Source organism: Amphiura filiformis, chromosome 20 (assembly GCF_039555335.1).
Source record: "Amphiura filiformis chromosome 20, Afil_fr2py, whole genome shotgun sequence".
Taxonomy (NCBI): domain Eukaryota; kingdom Metazoa; phylum Echinodermata; class Ophiuroidea; order Amphilepidida; family Amphiuridae; genus Amphiura; species Amphiura filiformis.
In genome coordinates this window covers 57,957,609-57,975,542 of record NC_092647.1, presented here as the reverse complement: position 1 = coordinate 57,975,542, position 17,934 = coordinate 57,957,609, and the positions used below count along the sequence as shown (strand labels likewise).

At 34.4% G+C, this 17,934-nt stretch overlaps 1 protein-coding gene across 1 annotated transcript; it reads right to left on the bottom strand.

Moving 5' to 3' along the window:
* Positions 1 to 639: 639 nt before the first annotated feature.
* On the bottom strand, positions 640 to 6,981 carry LOC140142399 (collagen triple helix repeat-containing protein 1-like). Its single transcript, XM_072164369.1, has 4 exons — positions 6,874 to 6,981; positions 3,497 to 3,652; positions 2,002 to 2,209; positions 640 to 1,101 (listed from the first exon to the last, which is right to left on the bottom strand). Exons 1-4 carry the CDS (start codon positions 6,979 to 6,981, stop codon positions 953 to 955), a joined length of 621 nt encoding a protein of 206 aa, XP_072020470.1. The 3' UTR covers positions 640 to 952.
* Between the last annotated feature and the right edge of the window lie 10,953 nt (positions 6,982 to 17,934).

The following is a 17,934-nucleotide window of genomic DNA, read 5'->3' as shown; positions in this document are numbered from 1 at the left end:
CCTCATCGTTTATTTGTCCTTGTGCAGGATGCGTATTCCCATTACCTATATACTTCATATAATGTTCTCCATGGCTAGTTTAGCTCACATGAACTTGAAAAATAACTAAATTAGTCTCATCCAAACATGGACCATACTAATAATGCAAAAGTGACAACACAACCCAAAACAAAGTTGGTTTTAATGTACATATATATATATCTATATATATTTTATTCTTTTGTCAGACACTATTCACAGAACATTATAGATCTATTTGATAGTCAGTGAAATGCTATATCATTTAATAACACACCGATCGCAGCATGGGCGTCAATCCAGGCACTGTTAGAACACAATTAAAAGTTGTAACCAACAGGATTACCAGGTAAACACACAATTGTTGGTTAATACTTGAACCAACAAGTTTAAACTTTTTAACGTACATTTACAGAATAGAAGTTTACGAGCGTAAATGTGTTCGTTAAAAATTTTGGTTCACATGGTAATCCGTGTTGTTTAACTTTTAAAACGGTGGGACACGGGTAATTAGACCACATTAACACATTTCGTGATATTACCATGACTACATGTAATGATGTAACTAACAGTTTAGTGTAAAAATGTGCACAAAATTGCTTCAATTTTGGGGGCTTCGTTTGGAAAAAATCCAACTTCGGAGGAGGTACATCCCATCAGACACTCTCTCGGTCGTGCGATGCTCACCTGCCGAACTCCACTTTTACAAAAATATGTACTCCCCTCCCACATCTCAAACACCCTTGAATCGTAGGTGGACATAGAAATATCACAGGCAGAAGCTTATAAGATAGTGTATCGTCGGATATTCAGTAGCGCAAAGTTCCTGCAAAATGCAATAGACGTACTATTTAGTTTTAAGCATCAATTGTTTCAACTCCAACAGCATGCGGCGGGAATAGCTAGCAACATCAATAATTACTCGCGTCTGTTGTTATCCATACGGTGAAGCAGGCACTTCTTCTATGATAATCCTTGAAATACTATTCCATCCTGTATATCTGTCGGATTGACCATAACCGGAACAGTCCCCTACATTAAATTGGACATCAATCCATCCAGCAGAAAGACCGTTACAATATCCTTAAAAAAAAGAAATAAAAAGTAGTATTATCATTGTATTATTATTATACAATCTGAATGAATAAAATGAAATTTCTTTCCCTTAAATTACAGAGGTAAAGTACAACACATTATAAATATTTTTTTCGTTATGTCATTTGTTCATTCTGTCCGAAATTTAACTATTGAACGTGCGTGCCCTGAAAGTTGAAAAAAGGAGTAAACATGGAGATTCCTGACTTGCAACATTTATTTCACCCGTTGACATCGTTAATTTACCAACACATTTTTACCTCTGCTAATTGAAGGTTTGCGTTTCACAGTTTATCGATCATATTTAATTCTGTTTTCTATCTGCTTTTCTGTGTCAAATTATGCGGCTTGCCATGCTTGTGCAAACTTGCAAGAGAACGGAACGGACCTCATGGATTCGACGTGTTTCCAAATTTCCACACAACGACCATGCAACCATAGATGATCAATGCAACCAAGCAAATAGTCATAATAGTATTAAACAGGCTGTATAGCGATATCAGCAAAAGCGTAGATATAAAGGGGGAATCGGGGGGAATATGTGGCGTAGCCTGTGGACTCCTGGGATATCTCTCCCTCAGTTGATCATCTTTCCGCCCATGTGGGAATAGGATGCTGTCTGCTGTATAGATTTGTAGGAATTTTTTCTTGTCAACTTGAAAGTTTTCCACCCCTGGAAAATCTTAGCTACGCAACTGGGGGAATAATCCACCCAATCTTAGGCTTGAACCCAATTCCCCCGTCAAAACAGAAAATCACGGAAAATGTCACTTAAGCAAATTTTCCCTTCCAATTTGCAACCCCACCACTCCTCTATCGCCCATCATAAATTCTGGTGCCTTAACTATGTTATGTTCATCAGAATGTATATTATCCCTCGATGCTTACCCTGGAAAGTCCGATGTCTGTGTAAGTTAACACCGGCGAAATTGTTCATGTGTACCACCCCTTCAATTTTATCTGGATCACTACATTCTGTTCCATCAAAAGCGAAATACCACCGGCCACAACAACCACTGCAACAACATAGTCTGGCTACCCCTCCCCATAATACAAATAAAGATGTAGACGCAGACTCTTTGTAGAATTGACAAGTCTGTAAAAGAGATAAGTTTTAGGTTGTATCTTTGGTGTAAGATATTCATGAGTTAGACTCCGGGGGGACTTTGGAAGTGACGGTATGTGCCTGTCAATAGGTCCCCTTTTTTGAAATCGACTATACCCGATGACCCCTTTTTTTAAAAGTCATACCCGATGACCCCTTTTTTTAGTTGTGGCTACCCAATGACCCCCTTTTTTCTAGAATAGCATCATCAAAATGCCACAAAATAATACTGAAACTTTCAAATTCTCTTACTTCAACAAATTTGTATTGGAAATTTGGAAAAGTTGGAACAAGAAAATAGAATTTTGCTCCATTTTTTTCAAAATTTTCTACCCGATGACCCCTTTTTTGAAAACTTATACCCAATGAACACTTTTTTTCAAAATGTACACCCAATGACCCCCTTTTTCATCTTGTTTGTACCCGATGACCCCTCCTCCCTTTTTAAAATAACGTTTTGTTCCCGATAGGTCCCTACTTCGCGACGCCGGTATAGGCACATACCCGTCACTTCTAAAGTTGAGTGCCCCGAAAGTTAGACTAGTGTTACATTAAGGAATAGCAGCTTACGGAATAAACACGTATAATCGTTCAATAGAAGATTTCTGTGATGGTTAATTCCGTGCAGCAGTTTTTCCACGAAGGATAAACTACTTTGTGCCTCAATGGCTAATAATACGGGCATTAATAACTTGAGAGGGCACTAAATTCGCGGGTTTCCTTTTACAACATGTACAGCGCAAACCTAAAACGAATTTTGGTGACTTGACTCGATCAGGTGAGCACTTACTTGTTGGTTCAAGTCGTATTAATTGGTTCATAAGTTGTATGCACAGTGTTTCTATTTGGTAAGTATATACACGGTTAGTAACAAACTGTTTATCTTATTTTCACATCAAAATGCATCCATTGCAATTACAAATTACCTTTAAACGGGGTCTAATCGAAATCTGGCAAATTTCACTGACATTGATTTGTCTGTTGAAGCCTTCGACGTTTTCTTCCATATAAAACGTGTTTTACTTTGTTTTGAAGTCCCAAGGCATGCAAGGGAGCTCAAATATGAACAAAAATTATCCTGCGTAAGCAGTTGGACAACCGGATCTTAAAAATATTTTATGGACATTATCCAAAGCTACAATATAATGTTTACTAAAATTTTGGCTTCAGTTTTTAATTTAACCGTTTCCGCTGTACCAAATCTGTATTCGCTTTAATCAACATAAAATATATCATTCTATTTTAGCTTGACAGTATCTCACATTTTTATTGACTTACAGCAACAGTGTCATAATCATTTCCATTATTTAGGTGATGATAAGTACATTGTTTCCAGTTCCGCCTAGGTGATATGTCATACCATGTGGCATTTGTACCATTGCCTTGTGGACCTGGAGGGCCCGCGGGCCCCGCTGCTCCTTCGGGGCCTTGACACTGCCAAAGAAAGTAAAACATGTTTTTATCATTATCCTTATTATTATTATTACTATTATCTGATTATATTTAATGCAAAAATATGAAAAGACAAATATTTTTGAATTATTTTGAATTTAACCCCACATCCATGGGATTTCATTAAAAAGTTAGATGGAGCGGAAACACTTAGTCACTCTTCAAATCATATTTTTACCGAATCGGTATATTCAGTGAAGAAGCTCTATTTAAGATTTTTTTCACGATGAGGCTCGTATACGACCCGGATATACAGGGGGTGGGGTGCTGTGCGGAATTTCCATCAGCTGTTGGATCACAACATCAACAAGCTTCGATAAAGTCAGTGGTACACTGACGAAACTGTCAGCAAGAAAATAGTAAGTTTCTTCACTGGTTTTGACAAATTAAAAACCTGTTTATTTTGTGTATGCTATTTGTCTGTAATCTAAACAGAGTTTGGTGTTGGATGCCTAGGAAGTCTTGGTGTATATTATTCGAATAACAAGAAACAAACTCCATTATCATATAAATAATACCCTGTTTACTTTCTAAAGCAAAATGAAAATAGATAATCTAATATGCCTAGTTCGATTACTACCCAGCAAACACAAATATATTATAGAAAACGTTAAATGTCGGGTTAAAGGTTATGTGAGGGTCAAGGGCATTAAAAGTTTTAATAACATTCAAAAAACCTTTTGTTCAAAACTTGCTGATAAACATTCTAACACAATAGACACTTAAATATGTTTGCCAAATGATATTTTACAATAGCATTTCGAACTTTAGCTTAAAATGTTGTTGTATTATTTTTTCAGTATAACTCGAGTTTTCATGATTTTTATATATATAAACATACATCGATATGTTATCAAAATGTTTTAACTAAAACCCTAAACACATGCATTATCATGTTTTAAAAACATTTTGGTGTTTGCTGAATAGTATCCATAAGCAAAACACTTTGACAGCTGTTTAATGCACAACGAAAAAAACTTCTGCTCCCCGTCCAAAACAGACAATTATACCCCATTTATGCCGTAACACGACACGATCTTGCCTAAAACGCCTCTTCGCAAGCTGGTTTTTGGACGGCATTTTCCACACACAAATGAATAGGCAATCTGTCCGTTCGAATTCGCGTCGACAAAAATCGAAATTTGTTCACTTCTTCTTGTCTATACGAGATCAAATTTTAACCCCCAAAATGGATTTTATTACATGTCGGACTCATTAGGATACTTTGATTCGCTTCATAACATGATAAACATAACATTTTTCTGCATTTTATAATGCGGTTTTTTTTGTCATTTTGGAACGTCATTTTTTACTACCAACCGCAACGTAATCGCCTTACGGTAATTCCACGATTGACCAATTCACAATAGATTTCACCCTCTAGAGGGCATACTAACCGATTTTCGACTAATGTAGCTTGCCGTTGGCGTTCCCGTGTCACGTTTCACGTAAATTTCGCAATCTCTCTATTAGATTCAGAAAATTTAAAATGTGGCGCATATAGCCTATTTTACTGTGAATGATTGCGAAGAAATGAACAATTACATAATGCGCGCATCAATGCAATTCATTCCAAGTTTGATCAATAGGCACTATTTTCATACTCGCTCCGCTTCCTAAAGTTATAATCCGACAGTGTTATGTTATTCATGCTTCAGTTTGTCCGAGAACACTCTGATTTTTGCAATTGGAAGCTTTCAAACTTTAATTCTTTATGTTGTGCAAACATTTTAGATTTTAACTTTACAAAAACTTACAATTTCCTGAAAATATTACAAAAACATTAATGTGAATTTTTTTAAGCCAGATGGAACTCTTTATGCAATAATTCTTTATACAACATTTATATCAACATTAACGAAAAAAGAAATGTACAAGTACCGAGCATCATCTTACATGCAAGGTTTCATTTTCAATATCGTGCAGGTTGTCAAAAATTAACAAAACCTATAATTAAATGTTTTGCAAGAAACAGATTATTTATAAAGAACGAAAAGGACTTCACGGTACAAAATATGAAGCCCATTGACAGTTAACCACTAGTGCGCATTGTGTTGAATGATCTTTCTTTCAAACTTGGAATGAAGTAAATTGATGCATGCGTTATGTAATCGCTCATTTCTTCGCAGTCAGTCAATCGATTCCACTAAAGTTAGCGTATAAAGCAGTATACAGACTTTTTATTGTACGTACAATATTGTATGTACAATATGTACGTTATTTAATCTATTGCCATTCTATTTCAGTAATGTTTAAGTTCTAACGAATGTTTGATGACGTAAAATCGATAATATATTTCTGCTAGATATTGTATGCAACATATTATCGATTTTCCGTCATCAAACATTCGTTAGAACTTAAACATTACTGGAAATAGAATAGCAATAGATTAAATAACGTACATATTGTACATACAATATTGTACGTACAATACTCGGAGTCTGAAGCGCGCTTTAGATGCAAAATAAGATGGGCTACACGCTGATTTTTAGATGCATGGATTCTGTTAGTATTTAAGGGGTACTACACTCTGAATAAATTTGTGTTATTTTTGCATTTTTCTAAAAACTAATAACACAGTGGTAACAAAAGTTATGTATATTATAGGGGCAAGGAATACAATTACTACAATGGAATTTCAGTGACCCAAGACGAGCAGTTTGTTATTTATGATAAGAAATAAGGTACCGCTAGGATGTACCTCGTTTCCTATCATATATACTGAACCGCTTGCCTTGAGTCACTGAAATTTCAGTGTAGTAATTGGATTCTTTGTCCCAATAATATACATAACTTTTATTACCAGTGTGTTATTATTTTTTGAGAAAAATGCAAAACTAGTCACAAATTTACCACAGGGGTGTAGTACCCCTTAAATTGCTTTCGTGATTTTAATCACAATACAGTCATGTATCTGTTCATCATTGCAATATTAATTTCGCACACTTAGTGAATAACCCAAAATATCAATGAAGTCATTTGCAGGAATTTCCTTGTTTAGATGATTCTCGGCCGCCTTCTTCCCTGCCAGAAATGATGAAAATAATCCCCATCAAGTTATTCGGTTTTTTTTGGTACAAACGTAACTAATATTTTAACCTCTAACTAAAACACACAAAACAAGTTTCCTTTCACAAGCCTAATATATGTTGTCAAAGATCTTTCGAGTTGTTCCCTTAGTAATTAGTCGCCCATTTTCTTACCTCACTTCTTGCAGTTGAAACAAACAAATACAGACTAACGGCAAAAACTGAGAGGCACAAATGCTCTTTACACAGCGAAAACACTCTGGTAGATGCTAACACCGCCATGTTTAAATTTTAGTTCCTAAAACTGATGAAGAATTAAAATGGTTGAGCATGAATACAAGCCATAAATAAATAATTCCATGTTGTCTGTAACTTAATGATAATCAATTGTCAATCCCATGAGGGACAAATATATATTTATATTGGTTTAACTATAATGTCGACCATTAATTTGAAATTAATCCGCAAATTTTTAATTTTATGTTTTTGTCTTTTTGTCATTATTTACGAAATTGATTTCGACCACCCCATAATTATATGCCCTTGGAAATCACTTATACATATACAATCCATATTACGTTTCAGAGCCTGCGCGTGATGTCACTCGATTCGGAAGGGGTATTATCAATATCATAACAACTTTATGTAAATAAGTATAGGCTCTTCGCCAATTATAACATGTACTATCGGATCAATTCATCAATAAAATTAGTGATAACATTTCGAACATGTTGACTTTTCCCGGGGACGGGATATCCAAACAAAATATATTATACTGCCCTGACAAAACAAGAGAATTTTTCCGAAGTAACTTTTCATTTTAATAGGCTTCAACCTATCACATCGTGATCATTGTGAGCATGTGAACATAATTATGACAATTATTGTTCTCAACCTTAAGGTGCGCTTCAGACTCCATATTGTACGTACAATATTGTATGTACAATATTTTTCGTGACGTCAAAAAGTATTACACGTCCAATAAATATACGTGCCACGACGAGTTGAATCAGATTAAATAACGCGCTATATAATATAAAACCCTGACGGTTCATTGTTTGCTAAATCCAAGCGAGGTCACCCGAAAATCTATGCAAGAGAAATTTCTACTGCTGCTGATGAAAAATCCTAGAGTGCGTTTTGAGGTTTTTCTGCACTTTACCAGTAGGCCTAATAAATTCATTAAAAAATAAAAATAAAATAAACATTTAGAGGGAATGTTTTTACTCACTGCTCATCTGATCCACTTTCCCAGGAAACTAAATACCGATACTCCTTAGTTTTATCCCTGACTTTCCATACATAATTATGAGTAAACATCAAATTTAATGTTTACAAAACAATCAAATATATACACATTCGTTTGCATTTTGTACATTAATATTAATATTAATAATGTACAAACATTAAAAAAGGGGGCCTAAGAGTATGTCTATTTTTAATCATATACTAATTCCGCCATGCCCAAACATATTTTATATATGAAATCGTGTAAAAACAGACCACTTGTAAATTGGAACCCCAAATTCCAATCAAAAATAAAACAACTTTGTTGTCAAATACACTAGGCCTATACATTGTATTACAGGAATTTAATAGATGGTGCATTTTAATAAATAAATAGATTAACACGGATAACGGACGAGAAATATTTGGCAATACCGGATTTACCACAGAGCCAGTGGATAAAGAAATTAATTAAAATTAAAACAAATTAAATGAGAAAATGAAAGCAAGGACATTTGGTGAAGTATTGTTTTAGAATGCGAAGGAGTCCTAAATGTTACCCAGGCCCAGGACACTGATTAATGTAAATTCGACCCATAGTTATTTTGTCTACTTTTGCCAGCATTCAACCAGGTCCTGTTCAATGTAATTTATGCCTATTTTCAATAAAATTCCGAAATCTGACGTACGGTAGGCCTATCAACGTTGTATCGTGCACAAATTATGATTCGAGACTATTTCATTTGACACGGTTGTATGGATTTCAAAAGATCGGTCCTATAATAGATATCGAATAGAGAATTACAGCAGGAGGCTTTGAGGATGCCGTAATCCTCTTGATAATCAACCAATCAGAGAGACATATTTCAGAAATATGTTCGTATAGTTGAAACTCTTTCAATATTTTAAGTAATCGCGTTTCACATTTAGCAGCACTTTGGCTTGCAATAAAGCCACGAAGGGACGGTAATGCTAATATACGATTTCAGTCAAATATTGATGCAAATATACGATTTCGGTCAACTATTTGGCTATTCTTTGCCCAAAATTATGAAATGTTTATTAGTAACAACTCTTAGGAGGGTTTTCGAGTAATTTTAACGAAATAATGAGGTAAAATAAAAGAAAGCCCACTTACAATTTTGGACGCTTAACTGTGGTGTTTTGGACGCTTAACTGATTAGACCAAATATCTGCCTCTGACGAAAAAAAAAAGTTTTCCATGCTGATTTGTTTTTGTAACGAGTATATCATTTCAAAAAGAAAGAAATAAAGGCGGATATTACTTTTTAAAATCTCAACGCATTACTATTAATAGGCCTATAATTAATGAAAAAGTATAGAAGGCGTTGCATCCGTGTCTACAGGACTATAAATAATACTTAAGAAACTGACTAAATCAATATATGACTAAATATAAATTAATCTCTAAATCAATTAATCAATCAGTAATCAATCAATAAATAAATAAATAAATAAACAAATAGGCCTAAATAAATGAACCTATAAATAAATAAGAACTGAATGTGCCATTTATATTATTATTACAATTTTAATATTTTTTTAATATTAATATCAGTATTAATATTATTAACTTTAAAGGTGCCCATTGATTATATAATAATTCAAGTACAGTTGAATACAAGAAGACATAAAAAGATGTTCATCATTCCGTGCACGAACACTGCACTAAATTTACCACTCTTAGAAATTTGGCAACTCCGTATCAATTAAGCAACCAATGATTGTGGCAAAATATATATTTCCCGGTACATACTTTTTATTGTACGTGCAATACTTTCTGACGTCACGAAAAATATTGTACATACAATATTGTACGTACAATACGGAGTCTGAAGCGCACTTAACAGTAAAGCAGTATACAGACTTTTTATTGTACGTACAATATTGTATGTACAATATGTATGTTATTTAATCTATTGCCATTCTATTTCTAGTACTGTTTAAGTTCTAACGAATGTTTGATGACGTAAAATCGATAATATATTTCTGCTAGGTATTGTGTGTAACATATTATCGATTTTCGTCATCAAACATTCGTTAGAACTTAAACATTACTGGAAATAGAATGGCAATAGATTAAATAACGTACATATTGTACATACAATATTGTACGTACAATACTCGGAGTATGAAGCGCGCTTAACATCTAAACAGTAACATATTACTTTTTACAGTGTCGACTCCCAGCGGGTACTGTCAATCATCTTGAACAATTATCCCATCCGCCACCGCCTGGGTATAACCATGGTATAACAGTGGCTCTCAAGTGTACACATTTTGAAATTGAGGACAGTAGCATCATGGTCCATGGTAGCATTAAATTGTTAATTCTCACGAAAACTAAGCCAATAGCGTTATTAACTGTCATTTGTTAATATCTTTTTGGAAGAAGAAAAATGTAAAAACGCCGTTTATATTCGGATAGAACGCATCAAACCCAACTCGGACATGTATAGTTTTCTATACTTAAGGGATCTGGAATGAGCGTTTTGAGCGTTTCGACAGTATTTTTGTGGGACATGAGAGCACATCAGACATATCGAATTGCATTCTGAATACGAAGAATGTCTTTCTGATATGAAATAATTTTCATTTTTTGAAATTCACGATATAATACAAATTGTATGACAAATTATTAAAATTTGATAATTTTCATATTTTTGATATTTAACAGTACTCAAAGTAAACTTTATAAATCTGATGATTTATATTTAAAATGTATGTAGCTGGGAGGAAAAGCCGACGATCAATTGAAAATTTTGACCTTTCATATTGAACATATGGATTTTTCCCCCAAAAGACCTATTGTTTTTGGTGTTTTGGGAAAAAATCCATATTTTCAATGCGAGAGGTCAAAATTTTCAATTGATCGTCGGCTTTTCATCCCACCTACATACACTTTAAATATAAATCATCAGATTTATAAAGTTTACTTCGAGTACTGTTACGTTAATCATTTGCCATAAAATGTGTATTACATTGCGAATTTCAAAAAATCAAAATTATTTGATATCAGAAGGATATTCTTCGTATTCAGAATGCAATTTGATATGTCTGATGTGCTTTAATGTCCCACAATAAATACTGTCCAAACGTTCATACCCCATCCCTTAATTAACATGATGTTTTCTCTTGCATTTTCCCCTCGATATGCTTAAACTTAAAATTTGCCAAAAAACGATGTCCAATTCACTATACACATAAATTATTATAAAGAAATTTAATTAAAAACATCAATCATTCATTTTAAATAAGTTTGATAGACATCATATAGCAATATTTAAAAACAAGAAAGATAATTTCATTGGCTAAACAGTAAAATATGTTTTGGTGTCAAATAATGTGTCCAACAAAATACGTTTTATTACGTTATCTACATTAGGCCTTGGTAAAAAAGTAATTGAAAATAACATAATTCAGTTTTAAATTGCATATTTTGAAAGGTACATTACCTGTTCACAATAAGAAAAAAAGGTAAACATACATGTAACATCAGGTTTTTGAATTGAGAAGGCCTAACTTTCTGAAAGCAAACGACCAACGACGGATGTTTATTACGTTATCACGTTTTCTTCCTAGGTACATGTTAACCAAGCTAATGGATAATTATGCGTGATGGACCAACACACCTTCACCATGCAGGCACGTATATATAAAATCCATCAAACTTTTCTTATGTCATCCTTTTGTCTTCTTGAATGTAAAAAAACGTTTATTACGTTATAATGTATTACGTTATCTAGTAGAAACGGTTGATTCAAACACCTTCTACAGACGTCCTGAACAACCGCGTGACCTCCAATTTCGCAAGCGTGCAACTGCATGAATGTAACTTTTGACCAACGAGAATAAGCATCAGGATGTCAAGTTTTGTGTGTTTTTTTCACCATTTTTGAAGAAATTTGTGGATTCGGTGACAATGACGAAACATAGGTCCTTCTGTACGCAAATTAGAATATATTCATGAGATTACATTAATTATTAGGTAATGGGATGGGGTGTGGATAGTAAAGTGTAATTAACTGCTTGTATTGTGTTAGAGATACAGTATTGTGAAGATGATTCTGGGATAACGTATTCAACACTGATAACGTAATGAACATTCAGGTGCCTTTTCATAACATTCAAGACTTTCATACTCACAACGTGTACATATTATGAAGACAATTACTTTGTAACATCATATTGATTTGATACAAGTACTTTATTAAATCATGAGGGAATCGATAACGTAAAGCATTTTGAAACATTTCTATAATTGTGCATGTATTCATAGAAGTAATGTAAAAGTGTGAATGTGAAACAAATAAAATAATTAACGAGAGTAATAATATATACAATAAATTATCATTTGAAATTTGATTTTTCTTCAGATCATGTAATCAGCAACACTTGCTGATAACGTAATAAACAGTTCCCAATAACCTTGGTGGTAATAATTATGGTGTTGCACTTGTAAACATTGTTTTTGTACCCATACCACATTATCTTTGCACACTGATACAATAACGCTTTGACGCAGCCGCACCTTGCGTTGCCAGGTTTACGCACACGGCTATAAATGTGCAAAAGTATGAGTAGTGCAATGTAGTGTCATTAATTTATTACATAGGATAAGGAAATTCCCTTCTAAATAAATAAATCAATGCTTTGCTCTCCTGATTGATTTTCCCAAATTAGACATACACTCCGTAATCACTAAATATTAAAGGTTATCGATATCTGTGTAAAGCTGGGATGTGGCAAGTCAAAACTATGTGTATCCACTTATCATTCAACTTGTTCATACTTTTATTTCATATTTTAAGATAAATATTTTGCTCAACAAAAATATTTGGAGGTTTCCGACAATTATGTTTTATCAGTGGACTTCGGGTATATATATAAATGCGCATATATAAATGCGCACGTAACATCTACAAGTCGCCATACCGTGTTCAACCATGGTTCAACGATGTAAGGTACCCGGATGTGCACAAATTCCACACGCAAAAGTATAGGCAAAAATGACAGGTTACAAGGAAAATTAGTTTTGCAAAATAGTGGCATTGATTGCAAAGGGCAAAATAATTTGACCCGAAACATAAACTCTTTATTTGGATTTTCCATTACGGAAAAAAAAAATTATGACGGAAAAGCTAGATATAGCTGATTTAAAAAGTTATATTTCATTATTTCCGTGCTAAATGGGCGTGGCAATTGGCCATATTGATGACGAAATGTGATTCTTACTGGCATTAAGGTCAGAATTTGGTAGCTGCCGATGATGTTATTTGATAATGTTTGCACGTAGGGAACTTAGGGGGCTGTCATTTTCTTCGGAAGGAAGGGGTCATGGATTTATTTATTTGGGAGTCAAGCGCCGCCAATGAACATAACTCTGACCCTAATTTTAACTCTAATTATAACGTAAATTGAAGAAACTATAACTTTAGCCCTTTTCGGTATAATGACCCTCTCAAACTAAATAGGCTAGATGTCTCCGCCCGACCTCCTCAATTCTAACTTACTCATTCGCTCGCAAATGGACAAAAACAAATTCAAAATGTGTTTTTAAGCACCTTTTTGTGTCCCCATGCTAAATCGGTAATCTGTACACCCTTTGTCACCCTTTGACGTACAATTTAGAGTATAAACACGTAGATGACTGTACATGATCTAATCATCCCGGCTGGAAGATGTTGAGCAAGACTCGTATACTATACATCACGTAAAATCACGAATGAAATGCATGGTTTGAGGTTTTTTCAGCTAGTAAGTTAGATCTCGTCATACACATTGGGCTATTCCAGATAAAACATGCACCCCCCCTATAGAGGGCAAAATTTTTTTTTCCTAAAATGTCTGGAATTCCAAAGCATACTTGAGGAAGAAACCTGGATTTCCGGCCCTGTTTAGTGCATGTAAAATCTGGAAATCCATGGAGGGTATAGAGGGTTTTTAAAAATTGTCAAAAAAAAGTTGGAATTTTCAATTGACTTACCAAAAAAAATCTGGAATTCCATCGCCCTCTATAGAGGGTTTCTAAAAATACTCAAATAAAAAGTTGGAATTTTTCAATTGACTAGCAAAAAAGTCTGGAATTCCATGGAGGGGTATAGAGGGTTTTAAAAATTATCAAAAAAAAGTTGGAATTTTCAATTGACTTAACAAAAAAAAATCTGGAATTCCATCGCCCTCTATAGAGGGTATCTAAAATTACACAAATAAGTTTTTTTCAATTTTCAATTGACTACCAAAAAGTCTGGAATTCCATGTTAGGGTTTTTAGAGTTGTGTTAGGCTTGTATAGGTGTTTATTGTTCTAAAGGTTTCATTATATTTGCTTTATCTGCATTTATTCCAAGTCATCTATGATGTTTTACATGTATAATATAGGCCCACCACCAAGGCGTGTGTTTGGCAGTAACGTACGCAGGTTTTCAAAGTCTGGTTCAGGGGTCTCGATTCTCTGACTGTTTTAAAATTTAATAACTAATTCCCCAGTTTCCCCGATTGGATGCATTATTTCCCCGAACTTTTTGACAAAAAAATGGGGGAAGGGCACATCCCCCTGTCCCCTTTGCGCATGTCACTGGTGTTGGTATCCTAGGTAACCACTAAAATTAAGCATCTCTTTTGTGAAGGGTTGCTGTTCTCCTTACGGTTTCAATAACAATATGTGGTATGTAGGCCTACTAGTTTCTATATTAGGCCTAAAAAATGTTTGATTGGCGTAACATAATTTTTACATTCTTGTTAAATCGGGTCTTTAAGTCCATGAACTGAACCACACAAAGGGACGCATACTCTGTCGGCAGCACACATTTCGAACTATAAAAGGATTGTATTGTGAAACTCAGTTTCTTGCTTCAGCTCTTTCTAAAAATTCATTAGGGCAAAATTCTTTCTTTATGTCCTTAATTATTCTTTATTTATTCCTGTTCTTTCTTTCTTGAGGCCTAGATCTTTTTTCCCTACTTTACAACTCGAATATTGTTGTATTGTCAATGGATATACCGTAGAACATTCGCCTAATGGCGCTATGGGCCCCTTTTTTTGTTGATATAACTGGTATTTTAGACACAAACTTAAAGTGCCCTCCTACAAAAGTCCCACCAGCAAATAAGGGCATGCGCATACCCTTACTTCTTGTTGTGATTTTAGAGGAGGTAGCTCTCTCTTTGTACATGAAATTTACCCCAAGGCAAAGGAGCCCATGTGCGCCATTAGGCGAACGTTTACGGTACATAAGAATTCAAACTTTCTTACTTTGGTTTGAGCTGAGACTAAAATACCTAAAGCCTCAAATGTTGTTTTTATATTAAATACATACCTGTATTTGAATGAAATAGATAATAGGCTACATGATAAATACATGCAAGTAGAACGAGTGCGACCTTGTCGCGCCTATGGTGCCTAATTGCTGCAGTACCTTGTACTACGTAGGTGCTCCTTTGTTAAAAGGGAATTCCCTGATTGGGGAGTGGACATTAATGCTATGCGTGCTAGCCATGCGCTTCAATGGAAAAAGTTCAAGTTTTGAAATATTTTCTCAAAATATCAAGAACTATCTTAAGAACTACTGGATCAATACTAGGCGTGTTTGTACTCGTTTTAATGCATTTTTCATGCTGATTCCAAATATGGTCATGAAAATTTACATTTCTGAAATTTTTGAATTTGTAAACAATTTTTGAAACTTGTCGTCTGCAGTCGACACCCGCGTGAAGTGAGTTAAAGAGCTCATATCTAAATTCGTTGGGGACTGTTACTTTTTAAAAGTTTCAACGTCCGTATACATACGACATGTATGAATAAAATACGACATGAATGAAGTAATAATAAAGTGCACATCTTCCAAATCTAGGTATACATGTTGCATGGATCGAATGGTGCAATTAATAGGCCTAATACCTTGTCTGTGTCATGTGCTCATTTCTTCGATAAAACAAAACAATTAACCACTCGTATCATACTGATGTCTGAGTGAGAGATTATTATTTGAAAGGAAAATAAGTTCACGACTGCACTTTCAGACCACAAATTGACCCCAATAAACCCTAGTAAAAATCAAAATGCAAGTTTAAGAACTTGCAAGTTTTGGATTGGGAAACTTGCATGTTTTTACTGCACTTGACTCACAAATGCTAGTGTTTCGAACGCAATGCAACTTCTTTTCTAAAATTGGCAAGTTTCTTGAGTTTTCTTGAGTAAACACGACCAAGCTGAGTTGTCCACACTTGCGTTTTACTTGACTTTGTTTATGTAAATATATTCAAGGTTTTTATAATTGACACCTGTCTATTTCTTTCCTTGCCCTGTTACATGTATAGCTATTATTATAAGATGAGCTCAAAGTGTATATTTCTACATTTTGAGCTCAAAATATTTAATCAACGATAATAGGGATATCATATGTCTATACTATTGTGTGCGGGGGTGTGGGCTGTGGAAGTGAGTGTGATGCTGTTTTAAACAAATAGGCCTATAAAAACAAAATCTTCGCACAAGCTAGAATGAAGAGTGAAGACCCAAGTCGGGCTGGGGATCACCATTGCAGGGGATGAACCTATAGACCCACACCACTCTTCGTCATACATAAATTCTCCCAGGCGCATTTCATAATATGAAAAAAAAAAAAAAAAGGAAATTTAGTTCGGCAGAGGTGGGGCTCGAACCCACGCTGCACCGCTATCATGTATACAGTATCGTATCGGCATATTACCAGCGCCTTTACCATGTTTACCGCTCGGCCAACTGAACTGACTTGTTGGAGTCATCTTGAAAATTTGAACATATAATCACAACTTCAATTACTTCATTACTTCAACATACCACGTGACAAGCAAAGACAGAAAACGTACCATATTTTGGAATTTTATCTGCTTAAAAACATTAATATTGTTGAATTCTCAGGCGCATACAAACAATACGAGGGGCCTATGATACATACACAATTGATTTCGTGCATGCACATGCTCTGCAAGGTAGGGAGCCTAGTCAGCCTACCATTTTTCTTGTAAGACAGTCTGGATTCATATTCCACGTAGGTCCCCAAAGTTCTTTCAGATATTAAAAGATTAAATTCCCATAAAGACGAAACAGTAATCTTTAGTGGGGACCTACGTAAATTTTACATAAAATTTCCGCCATCAATTCCGTATTAATTTTTATTATTCAGAAAATATTTTGGCGTATATAAAATTGAAATAAAATTCTCTGCTTCCTAAACCACTGAAGCATGATTGGGTATCACGAATCGTTATATATGATGTACAGTTAATATTCAAATATTCTTTTTACACATATGATGCTTCAGTTTTTACACAAACAAGAATTTGCACTTATTCGACAATAAATAAGTGATATGAGGCTTAATAATGATACATGTGTCTTGACTCTGAAAAACAATATTTTTAAATTTTTAAAAATTTTTTTTTTAATAGTTTTTAAGCCACCTCGGAAGCCACCTACAGGATCTCATTTTGCATTTAGGGTTTTTATTGCGTTGCAAAGTAGCAAAACTTTCTTTATATATGGCCAATTCGTGCCTGGAAAAGGCTATCCCTCTTACAACCTATCAACAGGTCTGATTTCTATAATGAGGTGTCACCGGGTTTCATGAGATAATAATACCAAATTTAAACACCATGAAATTCAATACATCACGACCAAGCTCACATTGGGCGCCCATTCCTTTTTAAAGGAATTTTTACTAAGCCACCTACAGGAAACAAATTTGGCTATAAACTACGAAGAGTCTAATAAATAAATAAAATAAATAAAATGAAATGAAAATTGTACATGTATGCAAGATGCCTTATCACTGAAGTAAACAATTTACCCAGCCATTTGCTCTTGCTATAGCTTTTGTCAGGGTCAGGGATATTTGTCTCATAGTTCTGCTTTTATGAACACCAATATTATACAGGTTTATAGGCCTACACATGGGTTATTACAAGAGTCAATAAACATTTGACCAATTAACTATAGATAATGGACT

What these genes read in the sequence shown, in the direction of transcription:
- LOC140142399 (XM_072164369.1), bottom strand. Translation starts at nt 6,981, where the DNA reads ATGGCGGTGTTAGCATCTACCAGAGTGTTTTCGCTGTGTAAAGAGCAT. An exon ending in ATGATTATGACACTGTTGCT is followed by an intron (nt 2,210 to 3,496) that starts GTAAGTCAATAA and finishes TCTCTTTTACAG; the next exon opens with ACTTGTCAATTCTACAAAGA. An exon ending in CAGACATCGGACTTTCCAGG is followed by an intron (nt 1,102 to 2,001) that starts GTAAGCATCGAG and finishes CTTTTTTTTAAG; the next exon opens with GATATTGTAACGGTCTTTCT.